This window comes from Humulus lupulus, chromosome 1 (assembly GCF_963169125.1).
Source record: "Humulus lupulus chromosome 1, drHumLupu1.1, whole genome shotgun sequence".
Taxonomy (NCBI): Eukaryota; Viridiplantae; Streptophyta; class Magnoliopsida; order Rosales; family Cannabaceae; genus Humulus; species Humulus lupulus.
In genome coordinates, this window is record NC_084793.1 from 24,275,615 (window position 1) to 24,300,354 (window position 24,740).

At 37.3% G+C, this 24,740-nt stretch overlaps 1 protein-coding gene across 1 annotated transcript; it reads left to right on the forward strand.

Annotated features, from left to right (window-relative positions):
• The first annotated feature begins 18,722 nt into the window (after nucleotides 1-18,722).
• On the forward strand, nucleotides 18,723-19,264 carry LOC133818546 (uncharacterized). Its single transcript, XM_062251509.1, has 3 exons — nucleotides 18,723-18,878; nucleotides 18,982-19,091; nucleotides 19,204-19,264. The coding sequence occupies exons 1-3, from the start codon at nucleotides 18,738-18,740 to the stop codon at nucleotides 19,220-19,222; spliced, it is 270 nt and encodes an 89-aa protein (XP_062107493.1). The 5' UTR covers nucleotides 18,723-18,737; the 3' UTR covers nucleotides 19,223-19,264.
• Nucleotides 19,265-24,740: the final 5,476 nt, after the last annotated feature.

Genomic DNA, 24,740 nt, shown 5'->3' on the forward strand with positions numbered 1-24,740 from the left:
TCCAAGATAAAAGTTCCGAATTTTTTACTGTCCAAAAGATAAAGAAATAAAATGGGATATTTGCGGCATAAGTACCTAATGTTTGAGAAAAATATCTAGCATGATGTAATGCCCCAAATTCTCCGGTATGGTTTAATGGCGGGATTAGTAGGCTGGGAGGGTTATACTTGTTTAATTATGCCATTAAATGAATATATGCATGTTTATGTGAATTATATTATAATATGATGTTAAATGCATGTATGTGGGTCCACATTTTAATTACAGGGGTGTGATGGTAATTTGGCCCGTTGAGGGCATAATTGTATATTTGTATGCATGTCAGTGGTATATTGTTGAGACCACATTATAATGTGGGTTTGTTCGAGCTATTCGGCATGGGACGATCTTGGATTATTAGTTAGCGGTCTGGTCATAACAGGTTTAAGTTCGGGGCTCGGGATGAGTCTCGGGGTAATTTTGATGATTAGAGCGTTACCGGGAATTAGAGGGTAACGGGATATATTATTGGTGGTTGGGATTATCGAGAATAGCGGGAATTGGAGAGCGTTAATTATGATTAACGAGATAGGTTGGAAATGACAAATTTGCCCTTGGGAGCCTTTAGGAACCCTTAATTGACCTAGGGGTATAATGGTCTTCTTACCCCTAGGATAGATATAAACTCTTTAGGCTGTGAAACAGAGGGAAAAATAGAGCAAGTCTTGAAGCTTACCCGTTCCTTCCTCCTCCTTCATCTTCTTTGTGATTTTTGTGATCTTGTTGAGGATTCTAGCTTGGGAAGTAGACCTTGGGAGTTTGGGAGAGTGTTCCACCATTGAAGAGCATCACAACCTGAGTTTGAGGTAAGTTTCCAGCCATTAGTTTTCTGGTATGCTCTGTTTTGGCTTTAGTTTTCAGCTGGTGATTTTGTCGTGGATAGTTGGAATTGATGGAAGTTTTGGTTGGGGTTTAGTTTGGGTTTTGATGAGGAAGTGATATAGATCAAGTTTAAGGGTTGTATTGGATGTTTGAGTGGCGTTTAAGCTTGGTTTGAAAGGTTGGTTCCAAGGGAAATCGCAGGGAAGAAAAACCAGGGTATTGGCTGAACTGGGGGTTAGGCCGCGGCATGGCCAAGGAGGGTCGCGGCCCTTGAAGGGTGCTGAAGGAGGCTGCCTCTATTTGAGGGGCGGGCCACAGCATGGCCAAGGAGGGCTGCGACCCTTAGTAGAATTTTGGCCAGAAATGAGTTTTTGGCTTGGGGATGCTAGCCTTAGGCCTCGGGATCGATCCTACTACTCGGTTTAGTAGTATTCGATGTCTCGGAGGCTAGGTTTTGGTTTGGGAACCCTTTATTATTCATTTTATTGATGAAATCCCATAATTTGTTATGACCAGGTAACCGCTAAGGGACCAAAAGGTTGATCGTTCTCAAGGGTCGTACTTATTATTAATTCTCGCTTGAACTTGAGGTAAGAAAACTGCACCCTGTGTATATATGACATGCATGATTGTTATTGAGACATGTTGATTGATAAATGTGGACATGGATTACCTGTTAAACGCTAGCGAATGTTGTATACTTGTATATGTACTAACTAGTCAGGGACATTGACCTAAGGGTCAGAAATGACATAGCGTCATGAACGCAAGGCCAAATGAAGATTAGATCTAATCGATATCAGCGTTGAATGGCTCTAAGGCATTAACGCTGGACCGACCCTAAGGTTGATGAACTTATAAGAGCTTGTCTAGTCTAAGACTAGTTACTAGAGCCAGGGCTTAAGGCCCCGGTGACTGCTTGTCACATGGCTAGGGAACGCTGTTCCAGGGGTATGACTCTAAGGTCATGAGGAAGGTTATGTTGGTGACTAGTCACCATGCACCTATCTTGTTCGAACTAATAAAAGTTCACTTATCTATAAAGCCCCGGTGACCCTATCGTCACAAGACTAAAGGGAGCTGGACCCAATTCAATGACTTTTGCGACTGTCACCTATTTCTTTGGAATGATAGTTCTGAATGATTATTATGATCATTATTGATATTATATCATGCTTTATTGTATTTTCTTGCTGGGCCTTGGCTCATGGGTGCTATGTGATGCAGGTAAAGGGAAAGAAAAGCTTACCCAACCTTGAGTGGAGAGCTTAGGTGGTGATGTGTACATGTGCGGCCGCTTGACCACCACGGCCAAGGAGTTCTCAGAGGAACTAGGGGGTTTACCCTATTTTTGCCACTTAGGTCGGCGGGTTTGTAACTTTGAAACTGTAATGACCATTTTGAGTTGTAAATAACTTGTAAATGTTTTTATGGGCCCATGGACAGTTTTATGTATTCAATAAGATATATCCTTTCCTTTTTATTGATTTTTCCACCTTAACCTGTTAATGACACTTAGAACACGTTTTTAACCAAATGACTCGGGTAGCGGGTCAAATTTCCGGTTCACCGTAACTGTTCTGGGGTAACCAGAGCGTTACACATGGACCCAATTTTTTTTTAGCTGGCAAAGTACCCAAACATCCTAAAACTATAATTCCATCCAATTCCGTCAATAGGATCTCCGTTAGTGGGCCATAATGGACACCTATAGGCTCCATATTATACATAAAAAACTTTTAAATTTAAAAAAGCTAAATTAATTTTTGATTAAGAAAAATAAAATAAAAAACTAAATCTCATTTAATTAAAACATATTAAATTAAATAAACTAAATTAAAAAAGAAAAACTAAAACCGTAACTCTATATTAAAAGAATTAACATATTTTTGTCATAATTTTCTTTTAAAAACTCAAGAACAACATAAGAACATTATGAATCTCTCAAGAACACCATCCTAAATATTCATAAATTCAAAATATAAACTATATTTACTCAAATCAACACAAAGAAACAAATGGAAACAAATCCTGAACCATTTAGCTGCCCTTACAAAGAATCAGATCTCAAGTCCTGGTTCAATTTTCTATAGAACTAATCCATATGGGAAAATCGAGGCTATAAATAAGACCCTCAAGGTGAGCCTGAATAAAAGGTTGGACGAAGCCAAAGGATTATGGCCCGAGCAGCTTCCGCAAGTACTTTGGGCCTACCGAACTTCTCACAAGACCTCCACGGGGCATACTCTTTTTTCCCTAACCTTCAGAAGCGAGGCCATGATTCCAATTGAAGCCATGGTAGCTACTCACAGGTTGAGGACATTTGATCAAGAATATAATAATGGGCTACTTAGCGCATCTCTTGATCTGATCGAAGAAAAACGAGAGGAATTGCAATTACAGCTCGTCCATTATCAACAAAAGATCACTCACTATGTCAATTCAAAAGTCAAGGGACGCAAACTCAGATTAGGCAATCTAGTTCTCCGAAGGGTCTTTTTGGTGAATAAAGACCCCAAGGATTGTGTGTTGGGCCCAAACTGGGAAGGACCGTACCGAATCGTAAAAGTCTTACTCGAAGCAACTTTTAAGATTGCCCGACTAAATGGGGAAGTAGTCCCACGGACCTGAAATGCTCTTCATTTAAAAAGTATTATCAATAATATTACCATCAATGTAAGGCTTATTTATAAAAGCCATTTCAAATAAATGACAGATGGATTATTGAATAACCATTTCTTAGTTTTATTATTGCAAGCTCGTGTTCTCACATTGTAAAAGCAACCAGGAAATTTTATACATTCTGGTTGCTTGGGGGGCACATAACTGAGAGCTTTCAAAAAGTGTTCTCGGATAAGATTAAAAACTTAGAAGCATGGAGAAATTGATTATTCACGCTGGAGTTTTCAATAAACCTAACACGAACTAAGTTTAAATCATCTAAAGCCTTGGATATAACCAGGTCTGAAGCTTAGAAGCTTGGATAAGTTGATTATTTGACGACTTTTTGAAAGCTCAAGTTTTCAATAAACCTAGCACGAACTAAGCTTAAAAAATCATTAAAAACCCTGGATATAACCAGGTCCGAGGCCTGATTATTAACAAGTATGACGCAAATAAGCGAGCAAAATCTTGGATACAACTAAGGTTGATAAAATCTATCTCGATCTAAAAATCAATCCCTAAGATTTTGAATGTACAAGAGTTTAAGGATTCATAAACATGAGAAAATATTAAAGGAAAGGAAAATAGATCAAAAGTTAGATGTATATTCAAATAAGAAAAATATATATTGTCACATCGTAGAGAAAAAACCTCGACGAAGACAGTGCCGCTTCCTCCTTGGATTTAACCTCGGCCTTGACTAGCTTCGCTCTGAGTTCGTCGCTCTCGGCCTGAAGCTGATCAGCCCGGAGACTCATCTTTGCAACTTGAGTCTAAGAGACAAACAATGCAGTCTTCGCAGAATATTCGCCCTCTTGAGTAGAAATGAGAGCAGCCTTGGTAGCATGCTCACTCTCCTGAGCAGAACTCAAGGCGGATGTGGCAGCGGTTAAGGCAGCTCGGAGTTCCTCGTTCCTGGCCTTAACACAAGCTATACTTCGGCATTGAGCCTAGACAGTTTGCAGAATAATGAAGCAAGTCAATAAAAAAAAGACGTAATAAAGAAAAAGAAGGTTAGAAGTGGGAAAAGGAATCACAGTGAGGTTCATCCCCATAGTAGATTTGAGGATATCTTCCGGGCTACGCTCCTCTATGGCCTTCAAATCCCTAGCACTAGCCTTATACGCATGGTCCACCATGTGACTCGCCGTCTCATACACAATACCCCAAAAGGCCTCAGGGATCTTGTCCAGATCGTGTGGCTCAACCAGTATCCGGACAAGAGGAATCTCACTTTGGACGGGGACCTTGGTTTGAATCACTTGGGGATGTGAGGGAGGCATATGTTGAGGAGGGGGAGGAGGAATTTGCTGGACAGTGAGAGTTTTCACCGGAGCTGGCTCCCGAATAGTGCTCGCACCTTTACCCTTAGGAGGGGATTTTGTGGTAACCCCATCTTAGGGGTGGTCTTCTTTGCCACCCTAGGCCTCTTTACCACAGGATCATTTTTGGACTCTCCGGCATTGAAGGCACTCCTTAAATCTAGAGCTCTGGACAATTCCATATCTTCACCTGAAAAAAGAGCGAACAGAGGATTTAATTCACAGGGGTAATGCTTCAAAGGTATTATAGATATAAAAAAAAAATAAGGATCCTACCCTCTGGGCTAGGGGAGGAATCTATTACAATCAGCTCGGGTGTATTGACCGAGCTAGGCATAACCTCCAACTCTGGGATTATTGGAGGGGAGGGGGAATCTAAGGCTACGATATCCTGGATCCTAGGGGGTTCAGGTCCTTCCTTGGGGCTGGATTCATCTACATACTGCCTCAACCTAGGAGTAAATACACCCTGGAGTAGAGAAGGACATGCCCTACGGTTTGTCCCATACTCTTCAAAGATGGTGGATTGAAAATGTAATGTATTATCAACAACAATTGTGCCTTTGGGATAGCTATGATCATAGCATACCACCAAATGATCCACGCATTGGAGAAGGGTTACGTGCAGATTCAGATCAATAAGGTGACAACTAACGAGCTGGTTAGGGTTAAAACAAATTAACCTAAAGCTGGCAGCAAGCCAATCTAATTCTCTAAAAAGGTATGGGTTACCTCGGCCGGAGGGGCTGGCTGCTGCCCCAGATACAACTCGCTCAGGATCGGGCCCATGATTGGCTTCAGGAGCTTGCCTTTTTCGCACAAGTGGTACCACGATTTCTTCCTCTTCAGTATCCTCAGTGACTGGCAAAGCCTCTTGAGAAGAGGGAAGCTCAAGGATGACAGGGAGTGGAGCTCGAGTCCTCAGAGCTAATGTTTGACCCTCGCTGATCAATTTGCAGGCCACCATGGTGGCATCGCTCACGACCTGGCAGTAGTCCTTTTTCTCGGGAGGGAGACTGGACAAAGTCTCAAACTGACCCCCGAGGGTCATAGATCGTCCTGTCCTTGCGAATATAGCTGCACGGGGAACAAACTCAGTCAGGGAAGGAATAAAAGTTCACGTGCTGAGCTATCAAAGATAGAATACTTACGAGGACGGTTGAAGTACAGATGTTCACAATTCTTGAATCCATTCGACATAAAGAATAAATCTTTATAGTCATTTAGGTGGCTAGGAAGCTCGATGATGGAGGTGGAGTTAGGGAATCTAGTGAGGTAATAAAATCTGTCACCTTGCCCTTTCTGGCCAGGACTAGCTTTGAGGCAGAAGAAGTATAAGATGCTTGCTGGAGTGGGGACCTCCCACTCGTGCCTCAGAAACAGATACTTTAATCCCACCAAAAGCCTGTAGGAATTTGGGGGGAGCTGAAAAGGAGCCAATTTAACGTAGTTTAGAAAATCTATGAAATATTGGTCCAACGGGAGGAAGGCACCGGCCTTCAGGTGTTCATCACTCCAAGCACCATAGTCATCTGGGAAGGGGGCACAACTCCATTCTCCTTCAAATGCAGGTTGGGCAATGAGACCATTAGCTCCTGTAATGCCCGAATTCTCCGATGTGGTTTAATGGCGGGATTAGTAGGCCGGGAGGGTCGTACTTGCTTAATTATGCCATTAAATGATATTATGCATGTATATGTGAATTATATTATAATATGATGTTAAATGCATGCATGTGGGTCCACGTTTTAATTACAGGGGTGTGATGTTAATTTAGCCCGTTGAGGGTATAATTGTATAATTGTATGCATGTCGATGATATGTGTTGAGACCACATTATAATGTGGGTTTGTTCGAGCTATTCGGCATGAGACGATCTTGGAATATTGATTAGTGGTTTAGTCACAACAGGTTTAAGTGCCGGGGCTTGGGTTGAGTCTCGGGGTGATTTTAATGATTAGAGCATTACCGGGTATTAAAGGGTAACGAGATGGGAATTATTGGTGTTTGAGATTATTGAGAATAGCGGGAATTGGAGAGCGTTAATTATGATTAACGAGATAGAAGGAGAGTACCAAATATGCCCTTGGGAGCCTTTAGAAACTATTAATTAACCTAGGGGTAAAATGGACATTTCACCCCTAGGATAGATATCTCCTTTGATAGCTGAAAGAAGGAAGTAAAAACAGAGCATGTTTAAGAATTCTCCCGTACCTTCTTCTCTTCACCTTTCTTTGTGATTTTTGAACCAATCTTGAGGATTCTAGCTTGGGAAGCAAGTCTTGGGAGCTTAGGGGTGTGTTCCACCGTTGAAGTGCATCATAAGCTGAGCTTTGGGTAAGTTTCTAACCATAGATATCTCTAGTTTGCCCTGTTTTGGCTTTGTTTTGCAGTTGAGATTTCTAGGGTGAATTCTTGGTTTTGTTGGGAGTTTTGGCTAGGGTTCCCATGCTTGTGATGTTTGGGGTGTGTTAGGATGGTTTTTGGGTTCATTTGGCATCAAGGATGGGATTTGGAAGCTTGGGAATCAGGTTAGAATCGAAGGAGTTGAAGAAGGTCGGTTCAGGGCAGTGCTAGTCTGGAGGCAGCGCTATAGCGCCCACCCTAGGGCGCTACAGAGCTCCTCAGGAGTCTTTTTGGCATATTGGTGGTTCTGAGTATAGCGTTGGGGCGCTAGGGGTTGAGCGCTGTAGCGCTACCCTGTTCCTTCTAAGTCTCGTTTTGAGTGTTTTTAAGGGTTTTTGACTTGGGGTTTCAATCCTTAAGGCCCGGGATCGAATCTACTCACCGTGTGGGTATGCTTTGAGGTCCCGAGAGTGGTGCTTAGGTTAAGACCCTATCTATGTTGATTCTCATTAATGGAGGTTATAATTGGTTGTGATTAGGTAACCGCTAAGGAACTAAAAGATCGATTGTTCTCAGGGGTCGTCCTTACTGTACTTCTCGCTCGAACCTGAGGTAAGAGAACTGCACCCTGTGTATATGTGACATGCGAGTTTGGTATTGAGGCATGTTGATTGATAAATGTGGACATGGATTGCATATTAAATGCTACTGAATGTTAATTACCTGTATATGGCACTGACTAGTCAGGGACACTGACCTAAGAGTCAGGAATGGCATAGCGTCAAGAACGTCGAGCCAAATGAAGATTAGATCTAATCGATATTAGTGTTGAATGGCTCTAAGGAATTAACACTGGACCGACTCTAAGGTCGATGAGTTTAAAAGTGCTTGGCTAGTTTAAGACTAGGTATTCAGAGCCAGGGCATGAGACCCCGGTGATTGCTTGTCACATGGCTAGGGAACGCTGTTCCAGGGTTATGACTTTAAGGTCATGAGGAGGGTTATGTTGGTGACCATTCACCATACACCTATCCTGTTCAAACTTATGAAAGATTCACTTACCAGTTAAGCCCTGGTGATCCTATCATCACATGGCTAAAGGGTGCTGTACCCACATTTGCGACTGTCACCTATATGTTTGGACAGTTGGTCCTGAATGATTATTACGGTCATTGTTGATATTATATCATGTTTTATTATGCTTTTTTTGCTGGGCCTTGGCTCATGGGTGCTATGTGGTGCAGGTAAAGGAAAAGAAAAGCTCACCCAGCTGTGAGTGGAGAGCTTAGGTAGTGATGTGTACATATGCGGCCGCTTGACCACCACGGCCAAGGCGTTCTCAGAGGAACTAGGGGGTTTACCCTATTTTGCCGCTTAGGTCGGCAGGATTGTAAATTTGAAACTATAATGACTATTTTGTACTGAGAACAACTTGTAAATGTTTTGATTAGCTCTGCAGAGCAGTTTGTAATGAAAAATATCCATTCCCTTTTTATTAAGTTTTCCACCTTAACCTGTTAATCATACTTAGAGCACGTTTTTAACCAAAGGACTCGGGTAGCGGGTCAAATTTCTAGTTCACCGATCAACGTAACTGTTCTGGGGTAACTAGGGCGTTACAGCTCCCATCTTGATATTGTGACTCAGCATGATATTGTTCACCTTCCCCTGAGTCATTATCTTCGAGACTATATGCTCAGCCTCGAAAAATGCGTTGGGGTCGACGACAACTTCTCTCTCCACCACAGGACCAAAATATGGGATAGGAGATTCAGAGGCGATCTGCTTGACTTTGTCTTTGTTTTGGGTAGATGAGTTCACGACATTCTCTTAGGAGGTGCCATAATTCAGATCGCCTGACGACAAAGCGACCTAGTTAGTAGGCGACCTAAGATGGTCTATAACTATGGTCGTGGAGGTACGGAGGACAAAAAGGTCTACTTTCAAAGTTTGAAAGTTTATACGAGCTAAACCTTGTCCTAGCCTCAACGCGTGCTCCCACGCAGTATCCTAGGCCACGCGCCTCGATTTCTTAAAATCTGCAGATACTTCGAGATTCGCGTGTCAGAACTGTCAGACCCACTACTTTCCTTTAGAAATCGGTTTAATGCCAAACCGCCTAAGGAATCGTAACCCCTAAGCTACCTAGGATTAAACCTAAAACCCCTTCAGTTTCTATACCCCAAACAGGTATTCTTCAAACCGATTTTCCATTAGAGTTCTCCCAGATTAACCCAGAAAATTGCCCAGATTTATGAGTGTCTTATATCTAAACAAGTTTGGGTTCATTCATGAAGCCTAAATCGAAACCTATTCCTATCGGCACTTAGAAATAGCCTAACGATACTGAACAGTGAACATTTTCGAAGTAAAAAAAAATCTCATTGGAAAATGAAGAATAAAATAAAAAAATTTCAAACTAAGGGATGAAATACTTACAGAAAATACATTCGATTCAGAGAAAATGTAGGTATGGCCACATGAAGCTCCTTGAAAGCTTCTGAAGGTCTAAGAGACGATGAAATTTTTTGGGGATCCTAGAGATAGAAGAAGGGAATTTTTTTTTTAATACAAAGGTGGTGAGGTCTCAGGATTGATCACCCTATTTATACATAAACCACGGAAATCAATCTGGGCCATCCAATTGGGTTAGTTCGAGATCCAAGGGTCAAGATTTAATAGACCACATGACAGAAAAAAGTTGACAGGATAGTTGTTTTAGTCCTCGAAAATCGAACAGACGCCAATTGAGGGAAGCCACGTGCCCAGTACTTGAGTAGTAGTTAGGCACAATTTTATGTGAAAGAAGTCTAAAAGCCCCTACTGTGTATGTCAGAAAGTGACGACATCAAACACGAGCAAGAGCTTGGGGCAAATGTTGTACCCTAAATTTAGCACGAGTTCATTTACCCAGCTCGGGTACAACTGTCAGGTAAATACGTGGAAAAATAACCAAGTAGAATATCTAGTTATTAACCATGTGAGCAGCTCGAGACTCATAATGGTCTGACCCAATATTAGGCGTCCTGGATTTACTAAAAGTTCAGAGTCAGATAGCTGTCAAACACAAGCTCAAGTGAGATATTCAGCTGGTGAGGACCTAGATATAACACATACTGAAGGATCCAAAGAGACTCGGGAAATCTTTATCCGCTCAATAATGACCAGGCTGTATCATATATATATAATTCATTACCCGAGATAACAGGAGCGTATTTATTCTGTTATCAAATCATATCCCAATGTAAATGGGAATAATTTGTATTAATTATATACCCTATATAATTACGGGGTTTATTTACACGGCTACCCAAACCTGTCCGTGGAATCCCCCTATAAATACTAGGAATGTTAGACAGGGAAGGGGACCAATTTTTCTGTATTACCGAAACTCTGCCAAAATAAAGAGAGAAACAGTAATAATATTGACATGTGGACTAGGCGGATTTTAACCACTGAACCATGTAAAAGTTCTCTGCTTTTGAGTGGGTACTTATTATTTCATTGCGGTTTATTATCTAGCACTAATCTACCCATTTTATTTCTTAATATACTATTGGCAAAAAACCGCATCAACAAGCTGCTTATGAGCACGTTTGAGTTTTCTTACTGAGCCTCGGCTCACGGGTGCTATGTGGTGCAAGTAAAGGTAAAAGAAACTTGGACCATCTTGGAGTTGAAAAGCTTAGGTGACGATGTGTACATATGCGACTGCTCGACCACCACGGCCGAGGGTTTAAAGAGGAGCTAGGGTTCAACCCTATTTTTCCACTTAGGTCGGCTGGTTGTAAATCTTGTATTGTAATTAACATTTCAAATGTATTTTGGGATCCCATGTATACAGTAAACGTTTTAGTGAAACGTTTGTATCCTTGACCAAAATTTTTAACCCTAAATCATTAATCACATTTAGCTACACGATTATGGCCAAATGACTCGTTTAGTGAGTTTAGCTCTATTTAAAATACACAGTGTTACGGTCCCTGGGTAGTAGGGCGTTACAACTTGGTATCAAAGCGATCCAAGGTTAAGGGTACTTGTAGACAAGTTGGGCATGTACACTCGTCATTAGAGACAAGATCCACTCAAGGTATGGTAACTATTTATATGGCTATGTGCTTAACTGTTTAAATATGATATAAATGCTTTACATGCATACCTTATTAGGAAGCATGAGGTTTTGATAGGGCCTAACCCTTGACTATTGATATGATTATGTGATTACCTGCTCATTGAATATATGAACGTGTTATTTGCATGATGGAGTTGAGAGCATGGTATGTATGTTGGAAGAGCAGGGGTTATGGATTGATGTATGAATGTTGTGGGCATGTTTTTAGCACTGCAGTGGTTTGTGAATGTGGTGTTGTATGATTGTTCCCGTGGGGGAAGGATTTTGAATGTGCTTATCATGCTTAATGGATCAAGTTATTGACTGCAGACTAATCAGAGGTTATGTACCCAAGGCAGTTAATAGGACCCGGTGGTGGTTATACCGAGGCTGGGAATTATAGCCAGGGCCTGAGCCCTTCACCTGCCCCTTAGAATTTACAACATGTGTTTACAGACATGCAATTAAGATTGTAGAGGCAAGAGGAAGAGATCAAGTGTTTAAAACAGCAGCAGGTTCTGTCAGGGAACACATTTTCTGTTGCTATGCCATGAATGGCACTAGTATTGGCTCAGTCTAGGGTTGAGAACAAGTGGGAATTTCTTTGTGAAATATTTCAGGAATTTTACCCTTAAGTTTTTGAAGGAGTGCTAGATCCATGCAGAGTTGAGCAATGGATGGGAATGATCAGTTCCATCCTCGACAGTATGGGGGTGGTAGGACATGATAGGGTAATCAGTGCTACATATGTGTTGTGGGAGGATGTCGGATGTGGTGGGAAGTGGTATCCCAGGCACAAGATACAATGGACTGGAAAGAATTTAGGTAGCTGTTTAATGAAAGATACTATTGTGATGCAGCTAAAACTGCTAAGACAAATGCGTTTCTGAACCTGGTTTAGGGAAATGCAACAGTAGCCGAGTATGTTAACATATTCGATGGGTTGGCCAAGTTTGCTTTTGATATGATACCCACGGATGTGGCTCAAAAATAACGATTTATCTAGGGATTGAATCCCATAATAGTTCAGGGCATTAGTGTAATGCCCTGGATGACCAAGACCGTTGCACTGTGTGTTTATAAATGTGCAAGACTTGCTAATCAAGTCGTTTAGTTGAAAATGTGATCCTAAAACCATAATCGAGTTAGGGTTAAAAGATTTTGGTCATAAATAGATAAAATTCCATTTAGATAAATGTTTGGTACAGGGATCCCAAAAATAGGGTTTAAAGGGCAATTACAAAATTTCAAAATTCATATACATTAACAAGCCACTCTAATGGCAAAATAAACATTTTAGGTTTTTTTGTCCCTATACTATCCCTCGGTCGTGGCGGTCGAGCAACTGACTATGTACATCCTGCCCCCAGAGCTCTCCAACTTAGGATTGGTCCACCTTACCCTTGCCTTTACCTGCACTACATAGCACCTGTGAGCCAAGGCCCAACAAGAAAACTATAATACAAAGCATAACCAATACAGATAATCAAAGGATCCATAAAACAATTAACCAGGTATTCAGCACCTTATGACAGACACATAATCAATGCTAGAAATCAACAAATCACGAACCATTTAAACCTGTATTCAACAAGCTATAGGCAACAACTTAACAACTGTAAACACATCATAGTCATCATACAATATCCAGGGTCGACACCCTTAGGCCGCACCCTCTATTTAACCCATTGACTCTAGCTCGCTTAAGCCGAGCTCAGTGATTATTTAGCTAACCTCAGCTCTCAATGGCCGAGCTACGTCCTGTGCGCAAATATCAATTCTGGCACTCTTAAGACATTTATTTCATGCTCACAAGGCATGTCATAATCATATAGCATTGTATTTGAATATAGGGAACCCTAGTACCAACATAGCCACATAAACGCACTACACCAAACACCCATTACCATAACACATGATTATAATAGTATTTAAAAAGAGTTATGGTTTATGTGAAAATTTTCGGGCGGCAAAGTAAAATAAAGTACCGCCAACCAAAATGACTAAGTTTTTTCTAGTTTCCCGTGTACCCATTTCCCATTTCTCCTTACCCATTTCTTCTTCTTCAATCTTTCTCTTCACCTCTCGGTCTCTCTCAGTCTATCTCTCTCGGTCATTCCCGTAGGCTAGTAGCTCTCTCGGTCTCTCCCTTGAGCCGCTTGATCACACCACGACTTGTACGAGGTGCGCTGCTCCTTCTCCCTCACGCGATTCCTGCTACTCTATGTCCTCCATGCCGACATCTCTCCTGCTGGAAGCAAGAACCCAGGCAAGAGTACTCTGACCTCCGTTTGTCTATGTGAGGTATTTTATTAATTCAGATTTCAATTTAATATCAGATAATCAATGTGTATATATATATATGTATATTTGTTTTACATCGTATGAGAGTTATTCTGCTTGCTAGCTATACATATCATAGGGTCTCATTCAACACATTTTCAGTAGAGGGATTTTTTGAGAAATACCTTTCGGATACTGAGAAAGAGCAAAGGGTTTTCTGTTCTATAGTTTCATTTTATTTATTTTACTTTTTTTTTTTACATATAGTACACGTGTGTGTTTATTCATTTTGTTATATTTATTCGTTGTCACAAGAAAGTAGCAATTATGAGAAATCAAAATGGTTGGATGCGTTTTCTCTATTCTCTTTTCTCTATATAAATTAAATAATTCAAGGCTTGGTTGTATAAATAAATAAATCAGATTGAGCATGATAATAATTATCTGGCATACCACATGTTCGATAAAAGTCCAAAGTAAAACACATATGTTAATCCCTGAAACTCATGAATTCTTCTTCTTCAGAATCTGAATTGCAATCACGGAGTAGTGTTCCTTCTTCCTGGTTTGCTTCTCATCTTTCATTTTCTCATATCTTAAATAATTTTAGTAATTTTTAATTTTTCTTCTGAGATTTTAATATATTTCCAAACACTAGATCATGTTTATGTATTCTCATGTTGATATTTAGATGATATAAATCTATACTAAAATTTCTTTGGTTGTGTTTCCACTTGATTATGATTTGGGTTTTGAATTTTTGTAATATATGTATAGACCGTATATATGCCCTTTCAGCTTGCTGACTTTGCATTTGATATAAACTGTGATATGGTGTTTTGTTCTTCCTTTGGATGCCGTGTTTGCTTTGGTTTTTTTTTTTTTTTTTTTTGTGATATTTCAGACTTTTGCTTTGTATGTTAGATTTTACTATCAGCGACCGAATATGGCTATTGTCTTTTTAAACTTTAATTTTTATCTTTCTTTTGTTTTGTAGTTTCCAAAGACTCTGTAGATTGTAGTGACTTTGTTATCTGATTCAGTTTCTTTAATAGAGTATGAGTTCCCCTGTGTTTTATCTTTTTTTTTTTTGTTTTCTGGAAGAGTTCCTCTGTATTTGCCTGGGCTCATTTCAGCGTTAAATGGATATTGATTCAGTGTTAGCAAGTTCTTATTATATATATTTATATATAAAGTATGGATCCACCTGCTTTCACTTTAGTTCCAGATGTCTCATTACAATCATAACAACACACTCTCCTCTCACTCAGGTAACTTTAACACCTTTTTGTTGCTTCATTTTCACTATCTATGGGAGATATATATAAATATATATATATATAACTTCAACACATTTGTCCATTTGTGTTGTATCTACACATTTGTCTTTTGTAGCAATCAACTACTTATATTAAAATTAAATAACGTGGGTGTTAGCTAGTTGTTATTATATTTAGTTATATATATATATATATTAAATAATGTGATATCCGTATATGCTATAAAGAAATCAATAATGTGGGTGCTAGCTAGTTTTTATTGTTTTTATGATTTTTTATATTTAATTATATGTGTATTAAATAATGGGGGTGCCCTTATCCATTATAAAGGAATCAATAATGTAAGTGTCTGCTCTCTTTTTTTCCTCCAAACGTTCTAAGAAATGGGTGCATGCTGATGAATGATGATCTCAGTCCAATTATTCCCATGGATACAACTTCATTTCATGTGTCTTGCAAGTAGTTTAATCTATTGTAGATCGCAACTATCCAATATTTTTACATACAATTTAATAGATATTTTTTAATTGCTCATTTCGAGACCCTTGTTTCACCTTTCAAATGAGAGTTCAAGATTACAAAGGGGGAGGACAAGATCTTATTTATGAATATATTTATATTTACATTAGTAAAAGACAATATAAAGGAAGAAATTATTATGCATGAAGACAAACTATATAGATATTGTGCCTGGATTATAATCCAAAGTCATTCTTATATCATTTTGTTTATAGCAAATGCTACATTATTATTCTATTTGTTGTATAGAGTGGAGACTCAATTAGCTATTTGTATAGAGTGGAGACAACATTTGTTGGAATACATATGTAGTATTTATTAGTCATGTTGTGTCTCAAGTTATGTTTCTCTGTCTTTTTCTTGGTTGATGGTGTTTCGTGCTATTATTGGAGAACTTGTTTATATGTTTCTAATCTTTCATTTGTGTATTTTTTTTATTGGTGTTTTGTTTGTTGCATGTATTTTTGTTTATGCTTTAGTACTGCATAACTTTTTATGTGGCTGTGTTTTTGTTAAACTGCTCTACTAAAGCCATATAGCATTTTTTATTGATGCTTGGTGATTATACTAGAGTGACCTTTGGTATTTGTTTTTCAATTGATGTTGGTTGTTAGTCATTGTTGGACTCTGTAGCTTGGTGGTTATTTCAGAGCTTAAAAGGAAGGCTTCTTCAAATATTAATCCTCTTATAGAAAAATTTATATATGTTTAAATGGGATTTAAATCAATCAATATGTTTTTTGTGTGAATGTGTAAATGTGTAAATGACAACTATTTTTTTCAGTTAGTTATTCCATCACCATTGTCAAAGTGGTGTTTCAGTTGAACCGACCACCATGTAGAGATTTAGAATCAAAGATGTATCACAAGTTGCTAGGTACTTGTGAGGGCATATTAGTTTAAATGTTCATTAACTTTGTGTACTTGACAATTAAAGTTCTAATAAATGAAATTTTCAGCAGCATATTTTGATGTATTTGTACATTTGAATCACTTGAATGGTATTGCATCTTGCAAGATTTAATTGTTATTCACATATTTGTAAATAGTTAAAAGTTTGGGTGAAAAAATGTATATGTTGACTTAAAATATTACTTCCACTAACTAGTGAATTATTGGAAATTTTTATGTAGTTTGTTAGAATATACTTTGGACAACAGTAGCGTAAAGGCCTATTTAAGGTACTGTTATATAACCACCAACCTACATTCCACGTTTCAACTGAATACTATTCAAGGTGCCTATGTTTGTTATTTCAGTTTTGTTCTGTTTTACCCTGAGTTTAGTTTCTCTTAATTTCTTGTACTAGAGTTGTGAGCTCTCATTGTAGTGTGGATAGTTAACCACTCTTTCTGTGTGTATAAATAGCTCATCCCTCCATTGGAATCAATACGATTTCAAAGCATTCATGCTAAAATTCTTCTCTTGTTCTCAAATTCTTGTTTTCTCTGTTTTCTTCCTGGTTTAGCCTTATTATGTTTTCCTAACACAATAAATCAGCTGCAAATCAACTAGGATGGAGCCTGACACCTGCCTGCTGCTGGAAGGTCCAAAGGGGAGATATTTAGCAGCCATTGTAGTGTTTTGATGTTTTGTATTTTCTGCTTTCTAGGCTCGCTTGGAGTCAATTGAAGCTGTGAATAAAGTTTTGGAAGAGGCTAACAAGCGCGTCCAACCCAATGGAACTGGTACATTCTATCATGTGTTTAAATTCTCTCTCCCTCTATTGTTATTATTTATTATTGTACATGCTATTCAGCCTCCTTTATATCCTCCCATTTGTTAATTATTGTTTAATGTTTATTTTCAGCTGAATTGTTTGGTGCTCTAAGGGGTCGTCTAGGTGACAACAACAAAAATTTAGTCATGGCAACATTGGCAATGTTGCATGTGCAATGGGTCCAGCTGTTGAGAAAGCAAGCAAGGTTGATTTCTAATTCATGATCGCTAATTTTATGTAGTGTACTCTTTAGATATTATTGGTTCTTGTTGCCATTCTGGTCGTTTCCTCTTATACTTTGTTATGGAACTATCATTATGTTCATTAAACTTTTAAATGAAAATTAGAAACCCTTGTGAGATGCAACCCTTACAAGAAGGAAATTATATGCATTGGTTCTGATGAATTTAGAAGCAACTGTTCGTTCTCCTGTTTCAGCATAGCCAAGCAGCACCTAATTCTTTTACATGCTGAACTGATGATTTAACAAAACATACACTCTTTATTATATTTGTTTATTTACTCGTTTTACACTCTTTATTATTGAATTTGTTATGACAGGGAATTTAATGTACATATTTTATGGGTGTCTTTGTAACTTCTTATGTATAACATAATGCTTCCATGGAAATGCCAAATTAATATTGGTGGAAGAGATTTTTCTTTCTAGAGTTTTTTGTTTTAATAAATTAATATTCTTTAGCAATGCCAGTATTGTGATTCTAGTGTCCATGTTCTGTTAGTGTCTACTAGAAATTTGATATGTTATTACTCATAAGTTTACCATGGATAAAACTTCACCATTCCATATCAACATCATAGTGTGGTTCTAGTTTTCGTATTAAGCAATTGCTGAAACATTTGTGTAATTATTATTTTCAGGTTTCACTTTTAAATATTGTGGTTGAGTTGAAGAAGTGCTTCATTCGACATTCAATGGAGGAATCCAAAGTAGATGGTTTTTTGTAGGCATCAAAGCAGTATAAGAATTTTTTTTCTATGCTCTTTTGTCAAAATTAACAAAACTTAACTTGTAGTTAACTTGTTATGTTAGAACAGTATCTGGGATTATGTTTCTTGATGCTATGACTTTGTCATGTATATGATTTATAAGTAAAATTGAGCATGAAGAAATGTTGTAAGTTTATTTATGGTACTAGCATTTGTGGAGTATGCTATTATTTTAGACCTTAGAAGTTGATGGAATCCTTGGGTTACTTTGTGCGAGTTGTGATTTATTTCTTTACTTATTTTGAAAAGGTGAGACTTGTTATTCTACACTATTTTAATTGTTATCTTCATTTTGATGACCATGTTAGTTTTCTTTCATACTGAAGAAAATTATAATGCCAATATATCCAGATAAATAAAAGGCATGTTGCTGATTTTCAGTGTTCCTGTATCTTTACTATTGTACTATGGGAGTTATCTATCTAAGACTGTGATTATGTCTTCGCAGTATATTGTATTACTCAATGCCCAGATAAGTATTTGCTGATGGTTAAATTAATAATACTGATTTATTGCAGATGGTAAGAATGTTGGATATACTAGCAGAATATATGTCACATAGAGGGTTTTAATTTCAAAGGCTAGATGGCAGCACTAAGGCTGAACTGCGTCAGCAAGCAATGGGTCATTTTAATGCACTTGGTAGTGATGATTTCTGCTTCCTTCTTTCAACTCGGGCAGGTGGCCTAGGTATCAACCTTGCAACAGCAGATACAGTTATCATATTTGATTCGGACTGGAACCCTCAAAATGACCTACAGGTTTAATTTCTTTTGGGTATTTTATGTTATTTTTTATGGGTTTTTTCATTGCAGAATATAATCAGAGAAAATTGTTTTACTTAATTAATGCGTTCATTTTCAGGCAATGAGTAGAGCTCATAGAATCGGCCAACAAGAAGTTGTGAACATCTACAGATTTGTCACAAGAAAAAGTGTTGAGGAAGATATCTTGGAGCGAGCTAAGAAAAGATGGTTGATGATATTCTCTTCAAATTCTTGAGAAATTTGTTTGCTTTATAGAGTCTAATAATGCCTTTTGTTTTCTCTCACAAGTTTTACTTACATCTCTACATGTATCATTTAGGTTCTTGACCACCTGGTGATCCAGAAATTGAATGCAGAAGGCAGATTGGAGAAGAAAGAAGAAAAGAAGGGGAGTTATTTTGACAAGGTACAGGTCCTGTGGGGGTGTTTTGAAATAGTTTCCTGAATTAGTTGGATTATGTACAAAAATTTTTTCTGTTAAAAAATGATAAAGTAGATTATCAGTGGGTGATTAGTTGTGGTTATCTTTCCACTGGCCCTTCAAATCCTTTCCCAGGCCCCTAATTCTCTTTCTCTGTACATCAATATTTAATGCAATGTAGAGTTTCTATACTATTCAATTGCCTTCTTTGACAGGTGTGTTCTATAGAGTAGTCAGCTGAGAGTTGAAAGATCGCTGCGAGAAATTATTTAAAGGCTGTAAGAAGTTTATGTAAGTGTTTCAACATTACTCGCACACAAATTCCAATGAGAAAAGTTGATTTATTTTTATTTTTTATTTTTTTGGAATTCTTTAGAATGTTGAAAATGGTCTTGTTTTGGTGAAACATAAAGTAGTGAGAGTGAAGTTTAGATTCTTTCCAGGAGTGCAAATAGGAATTGTGGAGAAAATGTACAGGCTTAAGTTTCAATCAACTTTAATGAGAATTGATTTCAACAACTCATATCGACTCCTAAAAAAGGTAGTTAAAACCGACTAGACTTCTAACAATATGGTCTTTTACTAACTAACATTACTCTTGATCTGACAACAGAATAGCAAAAGTACCCCAGGTAGTTAAAACAAACTAGAATTCTAACAATGTGTTCTTTTACTAACATTACTCTTGATCTTACTTAAACACATTAAACTTTTGATGATTAAAGTCTTAAGAATTTCTTTTCTTTATGATTTATTTAGATCAGAGGAACAATGTATACTAATTTTTTTTTATTCAGCAGTACCTCAACAAGCCCTGTGATGGAAAAACTCAAAGTTGGAAACAATGCCTTGGCCTGATGATTACTTTCCTTTTTTTTCCACGGTTCTTTAGTTTGTTTCTAGATTACTTTGTGCCTGATGATGAAAACTTTTATTTTTGTATTGATATGTGCATTGATTTCATTTTGAGCCTCTATCTTTTCTGCTCTCACCATCTTTGGTACTCACCATGATCCATTATTTTATTTTATTTATTTATTTATTACTATTTTCTCATGTTGGCTGTGGTGATGATGATCTGTGTTTGCTGTTGGTGGTGGTGAATGCCAAAGGTGATGGTTGAAGTGGTGGTGTTTAAACCTTGAAGATGTGATTGGTTCTTAATGAATTTTCAATGTTCATGAAATTTCTAGCATTAATCTCTGAAGGCATTTATATATTAAAATGGTCTCTTTTTATAGCTACAAAATATATATTTTATTGCCTTATGTAATAATATGAAGATATTGTCATTTTTTTTTGTTAGTTTTCACTTTCTTTGCATGCTTATTTGCCCTGTGATGGGAAATCTAATTTTGAGAAGCAGTTTCATGGTTTTGCATTATATGTCTCTCTCTCTCTCTCTATACATACATACATACATATATATTGCTCTCTCTCTCTCTCTACTTTTTCACCAGAAAAAGTCTATTTTACAGAATCTATTGTGAGTGCTCTTAAGGCTTATAATGAAAATTCTCATGTACACTGTTAATGACCATATTAGCTTATGAGATCTGAGGGCTTTTGAATATCTAAGTTTGTTATTCTCTGTTTTATAATGCTTTATTTGCTTTATCACCTGTTAATAGATTAGAGGAATAATTATTTAAAGATTACCTTTATTATTAATCTGTTTTATAATACATGTTTTTTAACACTACTTGACAATGCCTTTGATGCTTTTGTATCAAGTAACTTGAACCTGTTTGCAGTGCATTCTTGTTTACATTGGATTTGTTTTTGTCTATATCTAATTTGGCCCATCTTTGCTTCTTAGATTATGAACTTTTTTTTTTGGCCTGATGATGATATTTGTCCTCTGTTTTTGCTAGTCTACTTAGTTTTGTTTCCTCAACTGAAATATATGAGTACTGCCCTGTTTTTGTTTCTCAGTCAAGTGAAAAGCTTTGGAGCTTATTTGTTTAATGGTCATTCACTACATGAGGTGTTCCTCTTATTTAGTATTTTAATTTATATTAGACTGAGCATAAACTTCTTAGTTGCATGAGTGATCTTTTTGAAAGTTTTTTTAAGTTATGATAGGTTTCTTACATTTTGTGGTGTATCTCTCTATTTAGAGATAGAGTTCATCTCTTAAATTAACAAAATTTTCCTTTAGATTAGATTGTATTAGTGTTGATAATCCAAAAGTCTGTTAGAAAAAGCTTTGCCTTAATTTGTTATTGCTTTGTTTGTCTTTATTTTGTTATTTTATTTTATCTTGTCTATAATTTTCTGGTTGTGTAGTTCCCTCAAGCCTTGTTCACTTATATGACCCATCCTTTAGTGCCATAGTTGCATCTCATTTTCTTGAACTTTAATAGCATCAACTTCAGCAATAGATACAGTTTACCCATCTAACACGTACAATCCATTTACTTTATTCCATTTCATAACTAGCAGTGAGCCTTTAGTAATCTTTATGATGCCAGGTTGTACTGTTATGGTTCATCTCCATGGCTGCCAGATTATTTTTTAGCCGTATCCATACATAGATATATATATACATAATTTTAGACCTTATGTTATAAGCTACTGCATTCATACATATATATTTGGATATAATTGTAGATTTTCTATCTGTTATAAGCTACTGAATTCATACTTAAAGTCTCCAATTTTTTGAGCTCTCTTAATTCTCATTAAAAAATCTCTCTCCTCAAAAGCTAATTTATTTTCGAACCATATAATATTACATAACCAACTTACAACATAGTGACACATAAGAATTTTCTTTTTCTTTTTTATTAGGGTGTGACTATCAACACAAATGCCTGTTATGCTTATTCTATGTATATATAAACTTTTATTTTCACTGATATGTTATGCTTATTCTATGTACGATAAAAGAGATGTTTGCTTGAGTTGAGTTGAGTTGCTTATTTAAACTTTATATGCTTACAGGTGGAAACTAGCTTAAGTCTTATGTTCTTAATAATAATAAAGACTTTTTTTTTACAATGTGCAGGTATATTGAGATGATTTCTTTGGAGCAATTCTTGACAACATTTGTAGTTGAGGCCTTTACAATGGAAGAATGTATTTCACTAATTTTTGTATACATTTCTTGTTTTGTATTTAGTGATAAATGAATCTGAATTGGGCATAAATTATGTTGTAATATGACTTCTTAAGCCTAGACTAGTAGACTAAATATTGTAATTACATTTGAGTAATTAATAAAAATCTATTTATGTTACCTTATTTGACTTCAACTTTCATATTTATTTTCCTAGTTTTGTAAGTAAAAAAAGATTATGTTTCTCTAAGCTAATATAACACGCGTTATACTAAAGTGTAGTATAACACAAAAAAAGTGTTATACTAAAGTGTAGGATAACACAAAAAAAGTGTTATACTAAAGTGTAGTATAACACAAAAAAAGTGTTATACTAAAGTGTAGTATAACACAAAAAAAGTGTTATAGTATCGACTATAAATAACATAATTAAACACTTATTTATATATTAAAATAACACAGAAATTGTGTTATCGTTGACAGTACAATAACACATCTGTATAACACTGATAAAGTGTTATGTAAAGTACCCTGACCTACGATAACATAGTCTGTCTTAACACATCAGAAAGTGTTATCGTAGGTTTTGATAACACATTTTTGGTGTTATTAAAAACATTTTTTCTTGTAGTGACGGGTGCAGTTTTCTTACCTTAAACTCCAAGCGGAGAAGGCAATATGCTCCCGAGCACGATCCTTAGCTTCGAGCCTTGGTGATAAACCTAGTCACATTGGCCATTGATATCCATCAACTTCCAATCAAAATAAAATACATAAGAGATAGAAACTAGCCTCCAAGACCTCCATTTCTACTCAACCGGGTAATAAAAATTGTCCCGAACACCTAGGTTCAAACCCCTGAGCCCTAACAACTCTTGAAACAATTCTAAGGCTAAAAACCACAGGTGGTTCGTGACTTGGCTTAGTGAGTCGCAACTTGCCCCAAGTCAAAGAGCAACCCAGGTCTGAAGGGCCACACGCGCCGCGACGCCCCCTAGGCTGGGTCGCGACGCGCCCTTCGAACCCAGAGAAAACCTGGGTTTTCTCTTCTTCTTGCTAGCCAAGAACACTAAGAAACCAGCCCATAATTTCCCCAACACCAATCCACTACAAATTTAGACCCATACTCACTTATTTTCATCAAATAATTCCCAATAATTAATACAGAAATCAACACTTCAATTCAGACATAATAATCACAGCAATAACCACTGAATTTCCTACCCAATACCCAGTCTAATTCCACACTCATGCAAACCTCAACCTTCTCACTTAAACTCAGCAAACCAAATAATTCAATTAAAACTTTACCTCCAATTGCAGTCTAATTTTCGTCCCAGCAGTAGCTCAGAAAAATCCCAGCTTTAAACCTTCAAGTTTCATAGCTAAATTCCTTGAGTTAACACTTTAAATTCCCCAAGGTTTCCTTGAATCTTCCAAAACTTTCCTTTGGCTCCTTGAGAGAAAAAACAATCGTGAGATGAAGAGAGGAAAAAGGCTGAAGACTTATACTTCCTTTTGCTTAGACTTAGGTGTTTTTTTCTTCTTCTGAGTTTATCTCTAAATAGCCTAAAAACTAAATTGCCCCTCCAACCATCTCAATCCTTCAAAGGTGTCTAAAGGGCATTCTAGTCATTTTGCTCCCAGTTCCCGCTAATTCCTCAATTGTTCCTAATATCTACAAATAATCCCGTCATCCAATTAATTACCAATTATTTACCCAATATCTAATAATCCCCGATATATTTTCTAAATTCCTGAAAATACCCCCAGGCTCCCTCGAGCCGGGTATAAATTTCTACCGTGACTATTTCGCCAATCCGCTCACTAGGACCGTCTCGAGCCATAAGCTGCAAATATATCCACATAATAATGTGGTCTCAACAATTTACCACAAATAATCACGTTTATGCCCTCAATGAGCCAAAATTACAAATATGCCCTTATAAGCTAAACAGGGCCCGCATGCATATTAATATTCATAAACATGCATTTCACATATCCACATAATCATATAATCATGCATATCACATAATCATACATTTAATCATTTAAATCACACATAAACCAATTATGTCCTCTCGACACACTAATCGATGCCCTTAAACCTTATTAGTAATTTTGGGTCGTTACAATTAGAATCCCCCCAATACATGAAATCTCTACCTACGCTCAAGTGGTAGGGAAGACTCTTGTTGTTGAGAGCACAAGAAATGAGGTTGGGAAAGAGTGTGCTAGAGAGCACAGAGCTCAAGCGGCGATACCTATGTTTATTGGATCGGGCAAGAACGAGGATTGGAAAGTCTACCCAAAATGCACTCGATGGAAGAGGCGTCATTTGGGAGAATGCCTAACAAAGGCATGCTTCTTATGT